Here is a 25,182-nt window from a genome sequence, read left to right as displayed (position 1 = left end):
CAGGGTCCTTGATGTTGCCTACACGCGAATTCCTCAATCTCTTCCTGATGGCAGCAGGATGACGAGATGGCTTAGGCTGCATATGCTTCATTTCATCTGAACTATTCACACATATATTTTGTGGTTTGAAGAAGATGCCGCTGCCTTTCGGGTTAAAATTGAAGCGGACTCGGAGGTACACGGTATCCAGCAAGAGCTGCCTAGTCACCCGGATCCAGCTGCTGAACAATGAGTTTGTGGAGTTTACTCTTTCTGTGGAGAGTGTGGGCCAGGAGTGCCTGGAGGCTGTGGCTCAGAGACTTGAGCTCCGAGAGGTGAGGGGGAATCTGTGGGGCACCACTTAATGAAGAACATATACATCACTACTTTCTGTTTCTCACCGCCTTCTCTCCTTTAGCTTTCTGTTTTGTTGTTTTCTTTCTCTTTTTTGTGCACTTTGTTTCTTTCATGGGCTGCTGCTCTTTCTCTTTCTTTTTATCTCTCTTGCTTGATCACTTAGACCTACCCTCTCACTGTAATATTCTTCCATCTGCCTCTCTTCCTCGCCTGTTGTGAAAATAAGTGCTAAAGAAATCACCATCTCCTTTTAAGACAAACCCCATGGTTTACTGGTATAAGTCAGAGGGTTTTAGGACTTGTCAGCACGCAGATGTCACTGAGGCACACAGTACACCAGTGAGAACCGTGTAGCATTTTCGCCTCTCTCCCCACCATCCAACTCCTTTTTTTTATATCATAACGCTCTGCCTTTCTTCTGTAAACCTTCTGTTTTGTGGGAAGGGAGTCGGGTAACGTTTAGGGCTGGGGATGACCCTTGCTGTCATAGAGGCTGCCCTCAAGTAAGAAACAAAGCCAGATTTCACCGCTATGACCGGCATACAAGAAGTGGTCTTTCTTCCATCCCCTTTCCCTGTTATTATTATTATTTTTTTTAAATGTGCATCACTCATTTTATTTTTATTCATGGGGGTGCCTAGCATGACCTGTAATCTCTTGGTTATTTTTTTTGTAACCAGTGTGCCATCAGACGCCTGCTTCACTCCCTTCTGTTATTTATAATTTACATTGTTTTATTTACATTTCCTACCTGCACCAGCCGTAATGCAACTTCTCACAGCGAGTTACAGGAGAGGAAGACAACGACATGGGAAAACTGCATTGAAAAGTCTACATACTAGTCAGGCGATAACCGTTTTTCTCTGGCTCTTTTCTTCTTTTCCTGTTTTGGAATGCTTTTTTCTGTTGCTTACTTTTCCATTCTTGTTTCTCTCCTTCAGCCTTGGTAAAAAAACAAAACAAATGGTTCCCTCAATAATGACGAGTATGTTTTCTAGTTTTTTAATAAGCGTTAACGTTTCTTGATTAAAAAGAAAAACAAAACGAGATGCTGGTTTTCAAAAAGTGCAAGCCTAATAATTTGTATTTACCAGTTTGACTGGGCTTGCTCTGTACCTGTGACTTTCTAAAAATCCATACTCCGATTTCCAGGCACTGACATGATTGAGTTGGTAGCAGCTGATTGATAGTCATAGAGTTAAGGCATTTTTACTGCCACCCAGGTTGGGGAGGCTACCTTTCACCCTCCTGGGTTTGTCCCTGCAGTCGGTCATGTACTAGGACCACCCCATTTCCTTTAGCATAAGAACTATATGTGCGATGTTCTTATTGGGGCAGGAAGAGTTATGGCCGTAGTCCCCCTGTTCATTGGCACATTCAGCTTCATTGGCTGTCACATTTGACAGCATTACCTTTCAGGCAGCTGCCTCCCTTATGCCCCTGCGTGTCCCTGTGCTCCTTCCTCTCCAATTTCTATGCACATGCCACTGCCACATAAGTTGTTGTGCTTCCAGATCAGATCAAGAAAACCTTTACTGTAATAGAGAGGAATCCATTGTGTTCATCCCCACTGAATTGACAGTTTGGGCAGGTCTGTCGGTTGGAGCACCTTCACGAAGACTGAATCCAATACATGGCTGTTGCTCTTATATGGAGGAAAAGATGTGCTGTTTGCCAATTTTTTGAATCCTTTGACATTAGAGAAGAAGCCAGATCAACCATGTTGGATTCGGTTGGTGGGTTTTGCTGAAGAGCTACACATCATCTGCGAGCATTATGGGATGTCTGCTGTCACGATGGAGTCAGCAACAGTAGGCATTATTGTACATTCTCATGTGACTGGATTGCACTAGAAGGAAGATATAACTGAAATTGGTTCCCTCCAGAGAATCTAAGTGTGTTTTGCCTGACTGTAAGCCAGAAAGTTAGTTCACCTTATGATTGAGGCAAATCTCTGTGCACCTTATGATTGAAGCAAATCTCTGTGCACCTTATGATTGAAGCAAATCTCTGTACACCATTACAGACTTAAGGGCTTGACCAGGGTACAATGCTTTGGTAGCCCTTCTATCGAAGTTGACATGAGACACCTGGACTGAAGAAGAAAGACTTACTATAGCTAATGACTGAGGAAAGGAAGTAAAGTGCCTGAAAGGCTGAGAAGTTGGCATAGCGCATCTCAATAACTTCTGAAGCACAGCTTTAATGACTCACTGCCTGAAGACCAGGATCCCACACAAGACTCAAATGCTGTTGCTGCATCTCTGTCTCATCTAAGATTTAAGTGCATCCTAGCCTTTAATGCCTTGTACCATGTGCAAGAGCGTGATTACGGTTATGTGAGGCTGCATCTACTAGGTGAGAAAGAAGAGTGGAAAAGCCTCCAGAGTGAACCAATGCCCTGAGTGGCTCTCTTCTCTCCGGGTGACTTCTGCTCCCCTTTTTTTCCAAATCAGAGATTCTGCGGACCTGCTTGTGCTTACCAGGTGCAAACTTCCAGCCGAATATGAACGTTGCATGACCTAATTTCTTAATGGAGCCCTGCTTGTGTCGCATTCAAACTGTCATATGTATTTCCCTAAATTGGCCTCCACATTAGAGATGTGCATTTACAAGCATGTTGAGTTTTGAATGTTCATCCTTACTGCAACCTTAAAGCCGGTGCTTAAATTGAAGGTATGTGGCTTCTGTGAGCTTTCAGCAGTATCTGATTCTCGAGTACCAGTGTATGTGTGTTCTACCATACATAAATCTGAAATAGACCGGATTAGAAAGCAAAAGGAAGGGAACTCTTTGGTATTGTATTAGCTGTGGGGTTAGTTCAATTATAATGAACACCTTCCAAAAGAAATAAAATGCAACTTGCTCAGTCATTGAGCATTTTATTTTGTTAATTCAGTGTAGTTTTATTGCATAATTCAAGTTAATATTTGCCACATTTCACTGAAAAAGCATATCCCGCCAATACACCACATTTCAATCATCAGCGGTAAAGTGCATTTCAGGTCTTCTTTTGACTTTAAAGTCAGTATAACACCGAACAGCGTAGCCCATAGTGTTGCTTAGGATTTTTGTCTTTCCAGAAAATGCTAATTTCTTCCATTTTCATTTACAATGTAACGTGAATCTGCTAAGCCTTAATTCAAATTTTAAACATGAAGAAGTGACTTTGAGTACATGTTCTGAATGCAATACAATATTCCCTAACTATGTATCGAAAGGTTGGGCACATGATCTCTGTGAGCACACAGTTTAAGGGATATAATGTGGTGCCTTTTTACGGACTTATTTGCATGATGGATTACTTCATGCTATATATATATATAATCGATTTATCATCGGTCCATCTCATAGCCCCTTCCGTACTCCATATTTTTTTTACCACATTTGAGTGGACTTGCGGTATCACGTTGCGTACATTTGAAGATTTTATTCTTTTTTTTATTAATATATTTTTATTAACATTTTCCAAATAGAGACAGTGTGGAATATCAACGAGGTAGTATGTACTCCAGGTACATAATACTACAGACACAGTGTTTCAATCATGCCTTTTTTCTTAATGCTGTGTACATTCTTCCTTGTATTATAAACACCCCAATTCGACCCCCCTCCAAACTCGTGACCTCTTTCCTGCCTGTCCCTCTAACCCTGATTAAAAATTAGTCCACTGGATGTTCGGTCAAATAGTAAGACCAAATATAGCAAAGAAAATCAAGCCCCATAGACATCTGCACTTCAGCCATTGTTCTGCAAACATCAGCTTATGAGATCTGAAGATACAATCAGAAGCAGGTAAGTGGCATATGGAAAGAAAAATATCCAGTCAGGAGCAAGGGGTTGAATCAAAGGCTGCTCTACATTCAGCCAATTATTGACTATTAAGCATAGCAAGAAAAAGGTACATGGGATACAAAAGTGTTAAGCCACGGACCTTAAATATTCAGAATCCCCAGGGACTTCTTCACATTTTCTGCTGATGCCGTAATAAAGTACTCGAGGATTGTCTGATGCTATAATACAGGGTAAAACTAATATTGAAGAGCTAGGATTAGGATTAGTATCACTGCGGGCGGCATTAAAAAAAACCCTCAGGGAAAAATACAGTGCAAAAATACATAAATACAAGTTGGCACAATATGAAGGGGGTGATAGAATTGGCAAAGTTTTGGCCTACAAGGTAGCCGATAAAAAAGCTAAAACTATAATAAAAGTAATAAAAGGGTCAGATTCTAAAGAATATAGAAAATCGGAGCAGATTCTAGATCAATTTGCTAAATATTATTGCCACCTATACACTCCAGAAAATTCATCTACTCCCGATGAAATTAGACAATATTTAGAGAAACATTTATCCGTAAGAATAGATGTGGAAGCAATCAAAAAACTTGGCTCTAAGATTACAACTAATGAAATTGAGACAGCTATACAAGCACTGCCTTCTGGTAAGGCTGCGCAGAAGATTGTTTGCCTATAGAGATCTACAAGATCTGTGAAAAGGAACTACTCCCGCTTTTTCAGTTGGTGATAGACTCTATGGGGCAAACAGGAAGTGCTCCAATATTATGGCGTACTGCAAAAATAGTTTTCTTCTTGAAAAAGAACAAACCGCCAGAGGAACGGGGGTCATATAGGCCCATCTCATTAATTAATACGGATGCGAAAGTATTCGCCAAAGTTTTGGCAAACCACCTCGCTCCTATTATGCCAGATTTGGTTAACTGCCAGCTGCATGGGTTTGTGGTGGGGAGAGACACCACTACCCATGTTAATACTGCTGTGACTGCCTTCAATGTTGCCGCAGCTACCCTCACCCCACTCGGAATGGTTATGTTAGATGCGGAGAAAGCATTCGACCGAGTGGGGTGGGAGTATCTGTGGGCAACGTTGAGTGCATTTGGTATACAGGGGCAATATCTCGGATGGGTCAGATCTTTGTACGAATCACCAACGGCAATAGTTAGCTATGCAGGAGCCAACTCGGCTAACTTTTCTATCAAAAGGGGGACAAGGCAGGGGTGTCCTCTATCACCCCTGCTTTTTGCTTTAGCTTTGGAGCCATTTCTGAATGCATTATGGCTCAAGATAATATAATTCCAGTAGAGCATGGAGGCAAGAGTTTGTAAATCACAGCTTTTGCTGATGATATAGCTGTCTTTACCACCGATCTAGTACTGACTATCCCTGAGATATTTGAGGAAGCAAGCAAATTTGGGGACCTATCGGGGTATAAGTTAAATGTGAGTAAAACTCAAGTAATTGCCAACTATAAACCTATGCAACCAATATTGGGGCTTTGTCCAAATGCTATTTATCTAGGAGTCCAGCTTACTGCAGATATAGAGAAAATTATAGCACTGAATTAAGACCCTTTATTTAATGAGATAATAGCCACTCTAAAAATTTGGCATAAAATACCACTTAGTCTGGTAGGACGAATAAATCTAATAAAAATGAAGATTGTACCAAAGCTATTGTACTTATTTAGGTCTATTCCTTTACAACTGAACAATCTATACATTAAGAAAATAGAAGCCATATGTAGTAGCTACTTTTGGGGCTATAAAAAACCCCGTAGATCTATTGCGACACTGAAACTCTCAATAGAAAAGGGAGGATTAAATTTCCCGGATTTTAAAATGTATTTTTTTGCAACTTTTGTCCAGCGCATACGTAGTCTTCTGTCAAAAGAGAATTCCCTATTCTTTCACCAATTCATGCTAGGATTGGATAGTAACCAGTTTTTGTTTCGTGTACATGACCCCAATTACTACAAGAGGGTCAAGTTTAAGACCGCGAAAGATATTAAAAGAATTTGGGAACAAATTATGATCATTGATAAGATTGCATTTTACAATGCTGAGCTACAAATTTGGGGGAACCCAGGTATGCCAAGCATATTTTCTGATGGCGCTGGCATGCAATGGATAGGGCATGGCATAAATACTTTAGGCGATCTATATGGGTCGGATGGCCTCTTGAGCTTCAGTACGTTAAAAATACTTTATAAAATTAGTGATGTTATGTACTTTAAATATGTATAGATTCAAGACTTTTTGGTTAATAAAATGAAAATCGAGAGAATAGAACATTCGGATACTCTAAAATGTATTTATGCTAGCTATACTAAATCACTTATTAGCAAAAGTTATGCTTGTTTAAATAGTGGCAGGGCAGGAGACCGCGCGAAAATGGCGGATAAATGGACCAACAGACTAGGGATAAATATCAACTCCAACCAGATTGCAGAGTCGCTAGAGACAAATAAATCAAGTGGTCCAATCTTCAAATTTAAGGCTACAATTTTATAGGACGGTCACTCAAATTTACTATACGCCTCAAAGAATTGCTACAGAAAAGGTCAGGGCTTGAATCCTGATGGTGCAATGAGCAAGGGACTCACATCTGAGTATACCCTTCCACGCTTATGGTGGACAAAATGATTCAGATGAACAGAGTGCCTGAATTAAGCAGACCACTCTTACCCAGTCCAAAGATCAGGGCTTGATCCATCACCGTTTTTTAGCTCACTGCACCATCCCAGCTCAGAACTTGGCTATATGCAAATTAGTCTGTTCCTGTCCCAGTGCATGATGGGAACAGGGCAAACCAAACTACCAAGCCAATTCTTGTACTGGGAAGGAAACAAGCTTCCGGGGACCGGTTTCTGCCATTTCAGGCGTCTTCGGCCCGGCTTGCTTGAATCCTGATGGTGCAATGAGCAAGGGACTCACATCTGAGTATACCCTTCCACGCTTATGGTGGACAAAATGATTCAGAAAAGGGGGTGGTGATGAACACAGTGCCTGAATTAAGCAGACAACTCTTACCCAGTCCAAAGATCAGGGCTTGATCCATCACCGTTTTTTAGCTCACTGCACCATCCCAGCTCAGAACTTGGCTATATGCAAATTAGTCTGTTCCTGTCCCAGTGCATGATGGGAACAGGGCAAACCAAACTACCAAGCCAATTCTTGTACTGGGAAGGAAACAAGCTTCCGGGGACCGGTTTCTGCCATTTCAGGCGTCTTCGGCCCGGCTTGCTTGAATCCTGATGGTGCAATGAGCAAGGGACTCACATCTGAGTATACCCTTCCACGCTTATGGTGGACAAAATGATTCAGAAAAGGGGGTGGTGATGAACAGAGTGCCTGAATTAAGCAGACCACTCTTACCCAGTCCAAAGATCAGGGCTTGATCCATCACCGTTTTTTAGCTCACTGCACCATCCCAGCTCAGAACTTGGCTATATGCAAATTAGTCTGTTCCTGTCCCAGTGCATGATGGGAACAGGGCAAACCAAACTACCAAGCCAATTCTTGTACTGGGAAGGAAACAAGCTTCCGGGGACCGGTTTCTGCCATTTCAGGCGTCTTCGGCCCGGCTTGCTTGAATCCTGATGGTGCAATGAGCAAGGGACTCACATCTGAGTATACCCTTCCATGCTTATGGTGGACAAAATGATTCAGAAAAGGGGATGGTGATGAACAGAGTGCCTGAATTAAGCAGACCACTCTTACCCAGTCCAAAGATCAGGGCTTGATCCATCACCGTTTTTTAGCTCACTGCACCATCCCAGCTCAGAACTTGGCTATATGCAAATTAGTCTGTTCCTGTCCCAGTGCATGATGGGAACAGGGCAAACCAAACTACCAAGCCAATTCTTGTACTGGGAAGGAAACAAGCTTCCGGGGACCGGTTTCTGCCATTTCAGGCGTCTTCGGCCCGGCTTGCTTGAATCCTGATGGTGCAATGAGCAAGGGACTCACATCTGAGTATACCCTTCCACGCTTATGGTGGACAAAATGATTCAGAAAAGGGGGTGGTGATGAACAGAGTGCCTGAATTAAGCAGACCACTCTTACCCAGTCCAAAGATCAGGGCTTGATCCATCACCGTTTTTTAGCTCACTGCACCATCCCAGCTCAGAACTTGGCTATATGCAAATTAGTCTGTTCCTGTCCCAGTGCATGATGGGAACAGGGCAAACCAAACTACCAAGCCAATTCTTGTACTGGGAAGGAAACAAGCTTCCGGGGACCGGTTTCTGCCATTTCAGGCGTCTTCGGCCCGGCTTGCTTGAATCCTGATGGTGCAATGAGCAAGGGACTCACATCTGAGTATACCCTTCCATGCTTATGGTGGACAAAATGATTCAGAAAAGGGGATGGTGATGAACAGAGTGCCTGAATTAAGCAGACCACTCTTACCCAGTCCAAAGATCAGGGCTTGATCCATCACCGTTTTTTAGCTCACTGCACCATCCCAGCTCAGAACTTGGCTATATGCAAATTAGTCTGTTCCTGTCCCAGTGCATGATGGGAACAGGGCAAACCAAACTACCAAGCCAATTCTTGTACTGGGAAGGAAACAAGCTTCCGGGGACCGGTTTCTGCCATTTCAGGCGTCTTCGGCCCGGCTTGCTTGAATCCTGATGGTGCAATGAGCAAGGGACTCACATCTGAGTATACCCTTCCACGCTTATGGTGGACAAAATGATTCAGAAAAGGGGGTGGTGATGAACAGAGTGCCTGAATTAAGCAGACCACTCTTACCCAGTCCAAAGATCAGGGCTTGATCCATCACCGTTTTTTAGCTCACTGCACCATCCCAGCTCAGAACTTGGCTATATGCAAATTAGTCTGTTCCTGTCCCAGTGCATGATGGGAACAGGGCAAACCAAACTACCAAGCCAATTCTTGTACTGGGAAGGAAACAAGCTTCCGGGGACCGGTTTCTGCCATTTCAGGCGTCTTCGGCCCGGCTTGCTTGAATCCTGATGTTGCAATGAGCAAGGGACTCACATCTGAGTATACCCTTCCACGCTTATGGTGGACAAAATGATTCAGAAAAGGGGGTGGTGATGAACAGAGTGCCTGAATTAAGCAGACCACTCTTACCCAGTCCAAAGATCAGGGCTTGATCCATCACCGTTTTTTAGCTCACTGCACCATCCCAGCTCAGAACTTGGCTATATGCAAATTAGTCTGTTCCTGTCCCAGTGCATGATGGGAACAGGGCAAACCAAACTACCAAGCCAATTCTTGTACTGGGAAGGAAACAAGCTTCCGGGGACCGGTTTCTGCCATTTCAGGCGTCTTCGGCCCGGCTTGCTTGAATCTTGATGGTGAAATGGCAGAAACCGGTCCCTGGAAGCTTGTCTCCTTTCTGGTAAAGAATTGGCTTGGTAGTTTGGTCTGCCCTGTTCCCATGATGCACTGGGCCAGGGACAGACTAATTTGCATATAGCCAGGTTCTGAGCTGGGATGGGGCAGTGAGCTAAATAACTGTGATGGATCAAGCCCTGATCTTTGGACTGGGTAAGAGTGGTCTGCTTAATTCAGACACTCTGTTCATCACCACCCCCTTTTCTGAATCGTTTTTGGCCACTATAGGTGTGGCAGGGTATACTCAGACATGAGTCCCTTGCTCACTGCTCCATCAGGATTCAAGCAAGCCGGGCCGACGACGCCTGAAATGGCAGAAACCGGTCCCCGGAAGCTTGTCTCCTTTCTGGTAAAGAATTGGCTTGGTAGTTTGGTCTGCCCTGTTCCCATGATGCACTGGGCCAGGGACAGACTAATTTGCATATAGCCAGGTTCTGAGCTGGGATGGGGCAGTGAGCTAAATAACGGTGATGGATCAAGCCCTGATCTTTGGACTGGGTAAGAGTGGTCTGCTTAATTCAGACACTCTGTTCATCACCACCCCCTTTTCTGAATCGTTTTTGGCCACTATAGGTGTGGCAGGGTATACTCAGACATGAATCCCTTGCTCACTGCTCCATCAGGATTCAAGCAAGCCGGGCCGACGACGCCTGAAATGGCAGAAACCGGTCCCCGGAAGCTTGTCTCCTTTCTGGTAAAGAATTGGCTTGGTAGTTTGGTCTGCCCTGTTCCCATGATGCACTGGGCCAGGGACAGACTTTTCTGAATCAAAGAATTGCTAGCTGGACCTCTGGAAATGCTGCTAGTGAGCATACTAAATGTCCAAAATGCAACATGGAAGCTGCTGGTATAGAGCATATGCTTTATCAGTGTCCTGAACTTACATCACTTTGGAAAGGAATAATAGCGGTTCTTAACAGTAGGCAAATAACACTACCAACTCTCTCTGCACATTTGATATTGTTAGATATACAAGATAATAATAGTAACTATAAAGATTTGATATCTATTGTTTTTGCCTGCGCCAGGTTGGTCATAGCGCGGACTTGGATCTCAAAGGATCCTCCTAGTGTCATGGAATAGTGGAATCTTATTCACAAAATACATACAATGGAGTTCTCATTGGCTAAGTGTAGGGGCCCTAAGGCATTGAAAGGGAGGGAAAAAATATGGGGAACGTTCGTTTGATATACATGTAATCGCTTAGAGAGTCCTGCACATTGGCATCACTGTCATGATTTAGATATTGGTGAATATCTGTATTGTAACCCTCTGCTTGTATTTAATGGTTAATTTATGTCCAGATACTTATGAAATGATATATGTATAACAAGATATGATTTTTCTTTGTTTTTTCTCTTTCTTGCAATAAATAAAAAAAATATATAAAAAAAAAATATATATATGTACTCGAGGTGTACATTATACATGTTTCTGCAACGCAAAACCCTGGAACTAAAATCTACTCAAAACTTACACGTTAGTCTTCAATGATACAGGACAATCTATCATTAGAACAAACCCACTTATGTAATGTGTTTTTACAAATCCTTGCTTTCAGTTAATCCACTTGATTCTTTGAGCGGGGCTAGAATACATCTCCCAGAATGCCGTTTTGAGGATGATGAAAGTCAGGGCTGTAGACAAATAGAACAAAGGTGTCTGGTAACTATTTAACAAAGACCGAGTGTCTCTCTCGTTTTTTTACTCAAACTGCGTCAAAGGGCATAGAACGAATTCATCCCATTCTTTATAATATTTTACATAAAAAATATAAAACAAATCACAAAGAAATGCGTATCTAAAGGCAGAGGAGACCATGTGATACGAGTTCTACCTCGATTCTGTGGAGATATTCTTCACTCCGAGGTCTTCGGAGTCTGGCGTGAGGTGCACACTGAGATGGACAATCACAATTTATTGGATACGAATAATCCACATCTTTCACACGTGGATTTTACCATTTTTTCTACTTAAAACAGGACAATAAAATAAACGCATTGTTTGAGTATAAAGATAATCCGCCTCTGCAAACTTGTACTGCCAGAGTTCCTTCCCGCCTGAAGTGAAATGTATCTGTAAATAGTTGTTGGAGTGTATGAATTTACTGGGTGCGTGTCATTTTTAAATTGTAAAACTCGTTAGAAAAGTAAATAAATTCACGATCACTCCTACTACTAGAGTGGAAAGTAGAAAAAAAAACGTAAACGGGGATTCGAGAAGAGTAAATGGGGAACCATTGCACAAACTGGGCGGCAAACGTTTCTACTGCACACAAAGGCACGGGCAGGCACCAACAGCAACTACTGTATTTACAAATTATAATAAAATGAAACTCCTGTCTTGGACAGCGTGGGCTTGGTTGGCCCATGCACCTCACCTGGCTCCGAGACCCGAACATTCATCCATGAGTTCAGAGATTTTAAGATGTCTCCCTCCAGTCAACGTACCTGAACGCTTTCTGTCGTGGAGATACATCCTGGGCCTGTCCTGTCCGACAGAAATCTGGGATTTCCCCAGGTACAGAGCTATCTGAGGTGAAACCCCGCCCCGGTGGCGCTCACTAAATGGGCCTCAGCCCCCTACCCCAGGGAGGCGAGCAGCTCAGGGTGGGGCACAGTTCTGGCCTCCTGGAGCGGGATGCAAGTTTTGGGAAGTATGAGGGGAAGAAACCATTCTCTCTCGCTGCTGGAATCACAGCTCTTCCCATACATCGCAAATATGGGCGTCCCGCCAAAGACTTCTTGGTAATTAATGGTGGCACAAATTACAAGTTGGGGTTTGTACGAGCACCCGCTCCATATCGCTGCTGTAAGTAGGACGTTCACCCAAGTCTGAGAGATGCAAATTGAAACGGAGGCCTTTGAATCACGAGGGCTGTGCAGGGCGGAATCTGAATGCCAGCACGTCTCTACCTTGTGAGGGGCAGTCTGGCCGGGCACTTCTCAGAAAGAATATATACATTTAGAGAGCAGTCCGGGCACATCTGAGAAGAACCGTTGCACAATTAATGGGGCATTACTGGAATACCTCATTAGAGTTGCTTTACAATTCATAAGGCAGCCTGGCCCTTCTCTGTTAAACTGGTCCATGTTCACAGCACCGGCCTTCACACAGAAGCGCCCTGGGCGAGACTAAATTTGGCACCCACTCTCACCCGTCTTCTTTAATTGTCTTATGTACTAAAACCGTGGGAGGAGTTGGAGGAAATTGACGAGGGCAAACAAAACCAGGTTTTGCGGGAGAGAGAGGGCCTTTTCCATAGTGGCAGAATAGCCAGCCCAGCTCTAAAAGAAAAACCCGCCTAATTATAGCATACTTTGTGAATCGAGCCTTAGATTACCAAGGTGAGCTGCTCACCTCTTGAGCAATGCAGAAATTTCAATAGAGTGAACATAAAGCAATGATGACTGAGTCCCGCTTGCAATACCACCAATATGTAATGACCCTATTACTACCCTACATTAAAAGTAAGCACTTTCTGCTGTATAATTCTTACCCTGCCTGTCAAGCTGTTTCTGGCTTAAATACCCTTACACTTAGTATCCCTCTGAAATTAGACGGGTCAGAGGTCCATGGCTGATGCACAGCAGGAGGTGTGGCGCCTTGTCCTTCGAGGTGTCTGAGCACTCTAGACTGCGCACGAGCTTGGATGAAACCAATCAGCACAAGTCTGTGCTCAGGATCTACCAAATGCCCCTCAGTATCCTCCTTCTCCTATGACACCTGCCAGAGTGCAGTGCAAGGGAAGGATGGTATCTTTCGCAGCCTTATGAGGTCCGAAGACTTCGGTGGAAGAGGCCGGAGGGGGGCTGCTTTCATATTACGCTGAGCGAATGAGAATGGAATAGCCAGCCCGCCTGCAAGCGTGCGCAAACCTGTCATCCTGATGGGAATACCCCTGCCCGCTCTGTGCTGGAGACTCTCTGGGGACGACTGTACATGTCACAGTACACACGTCATTGCATCTGCATGTCTATCAGTGTGCCACCTTCATATGTGGAGCATAGCTGCCAAGGTTTCAGTTTGCATATGGGTGACATTTCCAGTTGACAGGTTTGCTTTTGTGTGGCCTTTTAAGGCCATGTGTGTGACACCTGATCGTGAATAGAATAAAGCAGTCAAAACCATGACGATAAATATTGGGTAAGTCACGCTTTGTGCATTACAATTGTTTCGAAATTGCCTTAAAACAGACCGGAAAGCGAACTGATCTTCTGTGAAAAGCAAGCACCGAATGGAGATTTCAGTAACCCAAGGCTGGAGCCCAAATGCTACAAGCAGGCTTATACAAATCCCAGGTCCTGCAATTGTCCGACACAATCTGGCTTTTGCCGTCTTGTGTTTACAACAGGAAAAACGATTGTTTGCCATAATAAAAAAATAAAAGCAGCAATGAAAGTGATTGCTAAAGCGATCGCTGTTGTAAAAAAAAAAAAATACGCCTGCGAGTGGTGCGCGCGCGCCACTGCGAGCCATATGTCTTCAATTATCACGCCCGTGTCTGGGCACGATAATTGAAGACATACGGGCTTTGGTGCGCATAACAGACACCAATAGGCCATGGGCGGAGCAATGCGCCCGCCTTTGGCCTATTGCGTGCATGCAAAGCCCAATAACGGAACCCAAAGGGAAAAACACACGCACGAGCGTGTGCGATTCCAGGGTCCGTTTTCAAACCCCGGACAAAAGGACTCGCCTGCGTGAGCACTGCTGCGCAGTGCATCGCGAGGGGTGAGCCCTAAAAAAATACCACTATTGAAGACAAGAAAATGAATCTCTTTTGCTCACTACCATTTTTAACAGTTTTTCAACGAAATTGTAATTGATATGAATGGTTTTAAAATACTGATTAGTGATGTAAAAAGTGATTTTAATAACCGGCTTTAGTGCTACATTGGCAAGTATTTTGTGTCTGTCTGTAACGCAACTTGTGCTCAGGTGAATTTCTCTGATACCTTCGGGTCGAATTTGCGCTATATAAAACAAAAGAAACCATAAAAAGTTAATGTACAAAAATGTCAGCTAGCAGTGCTCTTGACTGAGGGCTTGACTTAATGACATCTCAGTTAGTGAGAAATGGCAGGTGGGGTTGTGTGGTTGCTGTTTCTGTTACTGTTGGAGCACCTTGGTGAATACAGGCACATATCGTAAATGATTACAGATGACTAATTATATCTTTTCTTAATATCAGCAAGTTCTGGCATCAGAGGTCTCAGGTAAAAAAAAGAAATGCAGAGCTATTACAGTAAGCCTTGTATTATGTGGGATTAGGAACTTTCTGGCGTACATTATTAGTTTATTGTAAGTCATTGAGGGGTTCTGACACAGTATAGAGGAATAGGGCCCAATTTGCAATATCCATTTCACCTACGACTGGAGATATTTTATTCTTTATCATATAAACCATACCATTACCCTCCCTCCCAAAAAAAGCTGAAATGATCAGTCTCTTGCTCATTTATATCAATAAGTATGGTTACAAATATGTATACAAAATATGGAAATTGTTAGTGTGAATTTAAACACACCAATATACAGCTACTATGTTGCAAAAATATGTGGAATTTAATGTAGGTCATATTCAAAAATAGCTATAGTTCATTATGTGTGGTAGTATGCAGAGAGGTTCTTGCTTTTTGTGATGAATTATCACCATGCAGAAAAGTTCACTCTTCCTTAAATCTCTCCTTTCTTTTCTGTTTATTTGAGAGAAAAAAATTCAGGAGACCAAAAAACACATTTTCATTTTCACGGTTTAACAAACGGTGGAAATTCTGTTCCCTGGCCTACCTTCCTTTCACACTGTGTTCTGGTCTGGCTGTGGGCATTGTGGTATCACAATTAAATTGTAGCACATTATTAAACTTGAGCAGTCACACCATTTTCTCATTGCAGGCAATTAGTGATGTCACAGTTGGACTGTAATAAAAAGAATAAGAACAGATTTATATGAAGGAATTGCATGCTTCCCTAAGTAATATAAAATGTAATATATCTAGAGCCCATTCTGAATTGTTACTTGACTAGTACTTTCTGTTATTACTTAGCATCCTGGTATTTATTGGACCAAACTCTGAAAGTATGACTGACTGATTCAGCCAGAATTGTGGCCTGAAGTATAGAGACCTCTTTAATTTGGGACTATGACTGTTGAATTGCCCTATCAGATGTTTATGTGCACATCTTTCTTTGGTAGGCAAAACGGTGACCTAGTCCAGACTAGGTTGTGAAGCCAGTTCTTTAAACCAAAGAAAAAAGCACATTCTGCGATTTGTTTCATCCACAAATGATTTACTATTCAAGTTACTGGACAGGAACTCAATGACTGCCAAAACAAACAGAGGTTGAGAAGGCAGTGGAATGCCTGCCTCATTCCTTTCTCATTGCTCACTTTGTTGTGTAAAGGAGTAGTGAGATGTGGATGTGATTCTAAAGCTAAAGAAAATTGAAAGCACAAAAGGCTAGAATTTGCCCAAGGGCTGATGACTAAGACTTACTGGAGGATTTTTGGCAATGTAACTAGTAGCGTACGTACATTATTCAGATGTCTAGCGAGTCTATGTGCTGTCAGAGTACTTGTAAAAGGGTTCATGGTGATCCGAAGCTGCCTCTAAACCAGCGGTACTTAACCTGTGCAATGTGGAGGCTAAATATGGATTTTACAGTTCATTATTTCTTTTTTTTTTGAGTTCAAAAGATTTTTATTAGGAGCTGAAAAGAGATTCATCAGTACAGGAATAGTCGGTTCAGTGCGAATAGTTACAGAGCGTTGAAACAATAATAAGTCACATGAATAGGAATACAGAAAGTTGGTACCAATAATGCAATTGAGTCCATAAAACAATGAGTCCATCACGTTACATAAGAATCCCCTTAAAATGTCCACATACATTCCGATGATACCTGATGTCATGTATAGCCTGACCTTGAAGGAGATAGGCACCACCCCATTAGTGCAGAGGCTACATAAGATGTACATTTTCGTAAACCAAACCTGTAGTACATGTGGGAGCTGGAGTCATCACTCTGTGGTTAAGAATGTACAAAAACATAGACTGGCTAACAATCAGAATGAAACATTGTGTGATGACACGCTCTAGGACCTTGTAGACAAGATTCAAGGAGGTTTGTATGCATCAAAATGAGTGTCTAGCGAGGACCAGATTTTCCTCGATGGGGGTCTCCACGGGGTGGAGGTCAAGGATATATTGTCAGCACCTCTCAAGTACAATACCCAGTTCAACCAGTGAGGGAAGGAGGCTTTGTTCGTGCTTTTCCAGTTGTTAAGTATGATTTTAACCCCAGCCGTCAGCAGCAGGTCCAGTAGGGCTTTATCGTTTTCATTGAGAGTGACGGCTTTGGCAAAACCTAGTACAAGCGACGAGAATACTCTTGGCAGAGTAATATGGAGGACTTCCTTCACGAAACCAAAGATCTTGTCCCAATACGAGATAACACAGGGGCATTTGAAGACTAGATGCTCCAGGTCTCCTCCCACCCCTGAGCAGTTCCAACACGTGTCATCGTCCTTGATTTTATGAAGAAACAACCTCCTGGGAGTCCAGAATGCTTTATGTAGAAGCCAGAACTTGGTTTGAGACAGTGTAGGGCATATTTTGTGGCGGGTGGTGGATTCCCACGTTCTGGCCCAAATTGTGTCCGAGTTCGGTACGGAGGAGAATGAGTCCCAGTATCGTTGGATGGGTGCATTTAGGGAGGACGCTTGCGGACGCATTAATTTGTACAAGCTAGAGACTTGGTGTCCTTGTTTGTTAAGGGAGGGGAATAAATCTAGGAGGGAAGGAGTGGCATCTTTCAGGTTAGCCTTTGCTAGAGCTACTTTAATGTGTAGGAAGTTATAAAATTCAATATTATTGAGGTGGAACTTATCCTGAATTTCTTTAAAGGTTAGGGGTAGCGCGTTTCCGACGAGTTGGTGGGGGAATATGACGCCCTTGTCTATCCAGGCGTGGTAATTGAGGGGTTTCCCTTTGTATGTGATGGTTGTGTTGTGCCATAAAGACTCCCACTGTGAATTTCGGAATTGATGTGGTAAGTATTTACTGACTTTTAAGAGAGCCATTTTCGTGTTTTTGAAGATTAGACCTGGACCTAGGTTGGGGCTGGGTTTGACAGTGAGTAGGGCGCTGGGGCTGAGCCCCTTCAGTATCGCTTTTTCTACAGACAGCCATACTGGGCTATAGTCCGGTTGGGAGGATATCCAGTAAGACCCCTGTTTTGCTAAGAAGGCTATTTGGTATGTTTTAAAATCCGCCAGATTAACTCCTCCCAGTTTCTTATCCAATCGAAGTTTTTTTAAGCTAATTCTCGCTTTTTTACCCTGCCATAGAAACGCCGAGATGTGTTTATCTACTTTAGCATGGAATTCTTTGGAGAGGACGAGTGGGAGCATCGTGACGAGGTAGTTAACCATGGGGGATATCATCATTTTTATAGCTTCGATACGGCCCCACCAGGTGATGAAACGGGGTGACCAACCGTCCAGCAAATTTTTGATTTTGTTCAGGGTTTTGTTTTCGTTATGTTTAAGGGTACTCAATAACTCATCCGTGAATTCGATTCCCAAATATTTAATCACTCCTGTCTGCCAAAGAAGGCCGGAGTCGCCCAGCACCTCTTTCGAAGTGTGGACATTTAGAGGTTTTACTTCGGATTTATCCCTATTTAATTTGTATCCGGAGAGGGAGGAGTATCTGTCTATCGAGGTCATTAGGGCAGCAATGGAGGTAGTAGGGTTTTCGGTCGCAATCAAGATATCGTCTGCATATGCAGCTAACTTGACTCGTGTGTCCCCAAAGGAGATACCCGCGATGTCTCTGTTAAGTTTGATGTCTGTAATGAGGGGCTCAAGGGCTAAGAGAAAGAGTGCTGGTGAGAGAGGGCAGCCCTGTCTTGTACCTTGGTAGAGACGGAACGGTTCCGAGAGGGTGCCGTTTATAGCAATCCTGGCCGAAGGTGCCGAATAGAGGGCCATCACCATCCTGGTATAGGTATCGCCCAGATTGAAGGCGTACATACACTGGCGCAGAAAGGACCATGAAACCTTGTCAAATGCCTTTTCCGCGTCCAAGGTTATTGCTACCATTGGCGCGGAAGAGGATTTTGCCTTTTCTAGGATGTGGCATAGTAGTCTAGTGTTGTCGTTGGACGTCCTGTTCTTTAGGAAGCCAACCTGCGAGGGGCTAATTACTTTGTGGAGAATGGAGTTTAGTCTGCTCGCCAAGATTTTAGCATAAATCTTGCAGTCCAGATTTATCAAGGATATGGGACGGTAATTTTTAGTGAGTAGTGGGTCCTTCCCCTCTTTTGGCAGTACTATTATTGTGGCTTCGCTCATTGATGGAGAAACACCGCCATTGTTTGCAGAGGAGTTAGAGTTTTAGGAGTGGGGGACTAATTTGGTCCGCAAAGGCCTTAAAAAAGGGTGCAGTGAAGCCGTCTGGGCCGGGGGCTTTATTGTTCTTCAGGGTGTTAATCGCTGCTTTGATTTCCGAACCAGAGATTGGGGAATCCAGATGGGCTTTGTCAGTTTCCGAAATTTTCGGGAGGTGAAGTGAAGAGAGGTAATTTGCGCAGGCAGTTTCATCCAGTACCTTGTCATTTTTGTAGAGGTCTTCATAGAATTTTTTAAAAGTGTCAAGGATGTTAGACTGTTTGGTGTGAGTGACGTTGCCTGAGTCTTTAATGGATGATATGGTAGTCAGTTTCTGTTTGTGTTTGAGATAGGAGGCCAACAGTTTCCCTGCTTTGTTGCCCTCGCACAGTTTCAGGGCCTTGAAACGGTTAACCCATACCCCCGCCCGTTTGCTGGTGATGGTGTTATATTCATATTTTTTCTTGGTCAAAGTATCAAAGACGGTAGAGTTGAGCGGGTTGGATTTGTGTTGGGTTTCGAGTGTGGTAATCTGCTGCTCTAGAGCTTCTAGCTCTTTATTGAGTGTCTTGTTTACCCTTGCCCTGATTGTGATGATGGTCCCGCGGATTGTGGCCTTCAGAGCATCCCACAGGGTGGTAGGTGTAGTGTCGGGGGTGTCATTTAAAGAGAGATAATCCTCAATGGCATCCGATATTAATAATTTGTTTGCAGGATCTGTAAGTGTCTCGTCATTGAATCGCCATCTCCTTGGTGGTAAAATCGATCTGGAACCAGCCAGTTTGGTTCTGATACATGCGTGGTCAGAGACTAGTTTGGGGGCTATCTCTGTCTCCTCTATAAGGTGAGTGAAGGGGCTTGAAACTAATATGAAGTCGATACGTGAATAGGAATTGTGAGGTGCAGAATAAAACGTGTAATCCCTACCGTCTGGATTTTGTAGGCGCCACGAGTCTTTCAGGTGGTATCTGTCACATATGCGAAGGAGGGCGTCATGTGAGCGGGAGGGGTGGAAGGCACATTTGGATTGCCTATCGAGGATCGGGTCCAGGGGGAGATTAAAGTCACCTCCCACTATCAACAGATCATCAGTAGGGATAGGTTCTAGGGACCGAGAGACCGATTCCCAGAATTCTGGGTCGTCTGCGTTTGGGCCGTATATATTTAGAACATGAATAGGGTCATCTTCCCTGAGCAGATTAGTAATGGACAGCCGGCCTACTTCGTCGTGGGAGTGTGAGATTAGAGTAAGGTTTGCTTTTTTCGCTAAGATGGTAATAACCCCTCCTTTTTTGTGGGAAGCTGGTGAGGACAGGATGTGTGACGCCCAATGAATATTAAGGAACCGTAGGTCTTCCTCGGACAATTTGGATTCTTGCAGCAAAATAATGTCACCCTTTGACTTGGTGATATAATCAAGAATTTTCCTCCTTTTTACCGGGTGGTTTAGGCCCTTAACATTGAAAGAGACTATTGTGAGGTCGTCGGCCAACGAGTTAATCTTAGCCATTGGGGATGAGGAACGTCGTTGAGATAGTGCGCTGTGATCTAAGGCAGGCAGTGGATAAAACCCCCTGCTGCACAACATGTGGGACAATGTGTGGACTCGTAATGGACTGTAACAAAATACAATTGACATTTGTGACATAGGTAACCTTAAGAACAAAACAGCATAGAACGTACAGAAAGGACATTAGGGCTCTTTGAACCCTTTCAGCTCCATTTTCTCCCCTTCCTACCCCCCCCCCCTACTCCCCACCCCCACCCTCTGTCCCTCCCCCCCTCCCCCCAAAAACGTACATCGGGAGTGCGACGGCAGACCCGTGCAAGGCGGAATTATGGGATACATAGAAGATAACTAGAAGCTTCCAATCTTAAAATAAAACACTGTTGGGATAAAGCTTGAGAAATGTACAAATGAACATATGTCAACTAGTACACCCATCCCTGACGGTGGGCGGAATGAATAACTCTATAAATCCATTAATCTATACTCTAGAAATTCAAAACATTGTAACTGTCCTGTGATGGTGAGCACATAGGAGCATTTTCTGATCTATAAGGAACAATATTATTAAATCAAAGTTACCTCCTTCTATCTGGGCACAGACCAATTTGCAAAACTAGTTTGTAGCGGAATCAACGTAGCCTATAACATGAAGAAGTAACGTACGTGAGGAGAACACGTAATAATAATAATGCATGGTGCACAAGGCCTGCTCACATTACAGATGAGGATACCTGTGTAGACATGTGGAGACCTGTAACCGCAAGTTAAAGACTAGCACCAATAAAGCACGACAAATCCATTAACTCTGTAATCTAGAATTTCAAAACATTGTAACTGTCCTGTGAAGGTGAGCACATAGGAGCATTTTCTGAGCAATATTGAACAATATTCTTACATCAAAGTTACCTCCTTCTATCTGGGCACAAACCAAATTGCTAAAACTAGATTGTAGAGGAATCAACGTAGCCTATAACATGAAGATGCAACGTACGTGAGTAAAACACGTAATAATAATAATGCATGGGGCACAAGGCCTACTCACATTACAGATGAGGATACCTGTGGAGACATGTGGAGACCTGAAACCGCGAGTTAATGACTAGCACCAATAAAGCACGACAATGACACTTTACACTTGAGCTCGAGACTGAGAATGAGCCTGACTGCGTGTGAAAACATATGATATCAAGTTTTCCTCTTGTTCGAGAGGCCTAACGCTAGGTCCATTTCTTGTTCCTGACGATCTTCCAGAAGAGCTGCAAGGGCTTTGGGGTCTGTGAAGTATCTCGGATGGCCGTTGACGACGATCCTGAATTTCGCTGGTCCAGCAAAAGAAAAAGGAATGCTTTTGGATCTTAGCCTGTCTCTGAGCTCCAGGAACCCTTTGCGGATTGATACCGTGTCTCTAGAGTAGTCTTGTGTGAAGATGATTCTATGGCCTTCCCATGTGATGGCGTGGTTTCTTCTCGCGAATTGGAGGATCAGCTCTACATGTTGAAATCTAAGTGGTTTGCAGATCAGTGGTCTAGGGCCATTGGAGTTCTTGGTAATGAAGGTGGGGATCCTGTGTGCCCTATCCAGTTCAAGGCCGTGTGGGAAGGTCAATTTGGTTATCATGGGAATCCATGATTCGAGGAAAGCCACGCAGGAATCCGCATCTTTTTCGGAATTCTCTGGCACACCAAAGATCTTGATGTTGCCTCTCCTATTCCTGTCCTCCAACTCTGCATTGTGACGCTTCATCTCTTCCGTGATCTTTTCTAGACTTTTGATTTTGGCGACTGATTGTTTCGATATATCCTCCACGTCGCTTATTCGTTGCTCAGCTGCGCCCAAGCCAATATTAATCACATTTATATCTGCTCTGATGGCAGTGAGCTCCAGTTGCATCGAGTCGGTGTTGGATTTGGTAGATTTGGAAAGTTCATGTAGATCTGCCATCTTTCTTAGGATCATTTCTATATTGGCTGCCATGTCGGCCTTACTTTTGATGGGTGAGTCCAACAGACTTCCAGGCTTTACTTTTTTAGGGTTATTCCTGTCCTCTGTATTTGCCATTGTTGCCTGGTTTGAGTTCGCCCACGTTGGGAGCCTGCTCGAACTTAATCGTTGTAGAAGGGCACCGCTTGTTGACGAGGCCGGGCACCTACGTGCTTAGAGATGGCAGTTTGTGAGGAGCCAGCCAGATCTTAGATACTGTAGGAAGACGCTGCTGGCTGTCGTGACTGGCACCCACGCAAAAGGAGGACAGGACCAGAGTCTCTTGTAGATCGTGGAAGTAGAGCTCCTCCTAGGTTGTCAGTGCTGCCTGTGGTTATGTGGACGGACAGGAAGCCCCACGTGGTTTTAGTGATATGGGCTCAGACACTGGCCATCAACGACAGAAGTGGCGAAGCAGGTAGGGCTGCACATACCTTCATTTGGCACTAGGTTAGGCTAACAGATGACTGAAGATGGCAGCAGATTGGCTTGTGGAGGGCCCTGACGCTCATCGAGGGTCTGTGAGCACGTTCCTCGTGGGGATCACTATCAGCGCCACCGCCATTTAGCACTTTAGCACACCTGGCACACTGAAAATCAGGAAGAGCAGGGCATAGACGTCGAACAGTACATAGTAGTGAGGTGTGCTGCACCTGTACACTTGGGTATGGACTCCCTCTTCGGGCGTTAGTGCTTCCCTGTGGTATTGATGCAGACTTGTGGTAGACCTGTGGCAATGAGGCCGGATGTTGCTCCCCCCATGGGCTTAATCATATAGGCACAGGCACAGGCACAGGCAACTATAGGTAGACGTGGCAGGTAGGGCTGTTTGTATCTGCTCATGAAAGGGTTAAGGCACTGTTGTGGCAGAGGATGTTGGTGGATGGGAACGTGAGGGGCCCCGAAGCTCACCGTGGGTCGGTGTGTGTTCTCCTCGAGAAGCTCGCTGATGGCGCCGCCGCCATTTTAGGGTCAGGCGCGTGGAGCTGGAAGAAACGATCACAGCCGATCACTCGCTCACCTCCTTCCGACATACAACCGCTGGTTGGGGTCTATCCAGGGCTGTGTGACCTGTATCGCCGGCGGGAGGTCGTAGGATGCAGTGAGAGCACCTCCGGTACACTCGAGGGTCAGGCGCCGTAGTTGAGACAGGGCGCCGCCATTTTGGGCAGAGTCCGGGCGAGAGACGCGTGGTCGACCAAAGGCCCGCAAAGTCTCTAAAAAGTGAACATGGCCCGAAATCAGGGCATTGAAGTGTGCTGCTAGGGTCCAGTTACCGGATCCTGGGTTTTGGCTTGATTCTCGCCGCTGGAAGCGATGTAAGCACCAAGCTCGCTCTCCCTTTTCCGCGGAGCACTCGGTTCAGGCGGCCATTCCTCCTGCCGTCCAAGCCACGCCCCCTACAGTTCATTATTTCTAAATGCATACACCACATTTTAAGCGAAACAGAAATTCTGAAGCATCCAAATCCATAATGGAGTACTAACTGTAGTTAGAACCAATAAAAACCTTTAACAGCTATAATAGTCCTTGCTACCACGTAATAAAAATGATTGAATGTAAAAGCTATAATAATAGAGAAAATACTTGTTAATATAGAAAAAGTCGATGCTAATATGAAAAACGAGACAGTAATCGATGAAGGCAAAATCGCGTCTTTGTTAAGAAATTTGCCCATTGTGAACTCCACATCAACCCTGACTCGCATATATGCAGTCAGGCAGGCTCTGAGACCTCGGCCCGAGGTCACTAATTGACAGGTCAAAGGTGGGTTGGCACGCAGCCGGCAGACAAACACACAAACAGGAAATCTTAGATCAATTCCACGGATAGGCGCAGCGACACTACAATGGATGAGGGAGATTGGCCCCAATGAAGCACACATTTCTGGAGGGGTATGGTCCCAAAACACCATAAAGTCAGATACCACATGAGTTAGGAACATATAGTCAATCGGGACACATTACATACAGTGATCACACACTCCCCATGCTAGACATCTGGACTAGTTGCTCACTGGCCACATTGTGTCTAAGCAAGATCAAGGCCCACCTGTACTCTCCATTAGACAATTAATTTATGACTCCGAGGGCAGCAACTAACATTCCTTACCATACATGGATCACCAGAAATTCTTTACGATGAATTGTATAAAAAGAGGTTGCAGAACGATTGTAAATTGACACAGTCCTCAGACCCTGCTCCTTTAACTGTTCTGCCGACCACTCTGTTTAATTTAACAAACTGTTCCTGTTTTGCCAAACGCGTCTTGTCTCTTGTTTTGCATGTTCAAGCAACATACTGAATGCCAAAAACATTGTTATAACTTTAGAGGGATATTTTCCTTGTCTCTACCAAATTGTGCAACTGCAAACTAAACTATGAGGATCTTGTTGAGTTTGCACAATGTGAGAACATTCACTTTTTTGGCACATCACTTAAGTTAGAGAACCATCCCACGACTCGAGTTAGAGAACCATCCCAAGACGTGTGTACAGAGGGAAGCTGCCCTTTAGTAGATTGCTGTTTTCAGTAGTATTCATTCTTTTCTCCATTAGTCTGGGAAACTACATATGGTCCTTTCATCCTGCAGTTCTTTGCTAAGTACTTCGGAAGACATAATTGGAGAAGAGTGAGGCATGGGATGTCCAAAAATGCCAAGGGTAGTGTACATGTTAGGACACCATCAACTGTCCGTTTTATTAATCAATCTTTAAATGAGGATGGAGGCTGATTGGTGAGGTGTCTGGTTTGGTGGGCAAGGAAAGGAGAGGAGAATGTAGCATGTGTGG

General features: G+C 44.1%; 1 protein-coding gene across 2 annotated transcripts in view; it reads left to right on the top strand.

Annotated features, from left to right (window-relative positions):
- PTPN21 (protein tyrosine phosphatase non-receptor type 21) overlaps positions 1 to 25,182 on the top strand; it is a 339,336-nt gene that overhangs the window by 33,424 nt on the left and 280,730 nt on the right. For both annotated transcript variants that reach the window (XM_078660017.1, XM_078660016.1), the window contains exon 2: positions 4 to 314. In XM_078660017.1, the coding sequence (XP_078516143.1) occupies positions 135 to 314 (180 nt within the window). In that variant the 5' untranslated portion in view covers positions 4 to 134. The remainder of the gene's footprint in view (positions 1 to 3; positions 315 to 25,182) is intronic.

Source organism: Lissotriton helveticus, chromosome 9 (assembly GCF_964261635.1).
Source record: "Lissotriton helveticus chromosome 9, aLisHel1.1, whole genome shotgun sequence".
In the NCBI taxonomy this organism is placed as follows: domain Eukaryota; kingdom Metazoa; phylum Chordata; class Amphibia; order Caudata; family Salamandridae; genus Lissotriton; species Lissotriton helveticus.
The sequence above is the reverse complement of the archived record's forward strand: the minus strand, read 5'-3'. Positions and strand labels throughout refer to the sequence as shown.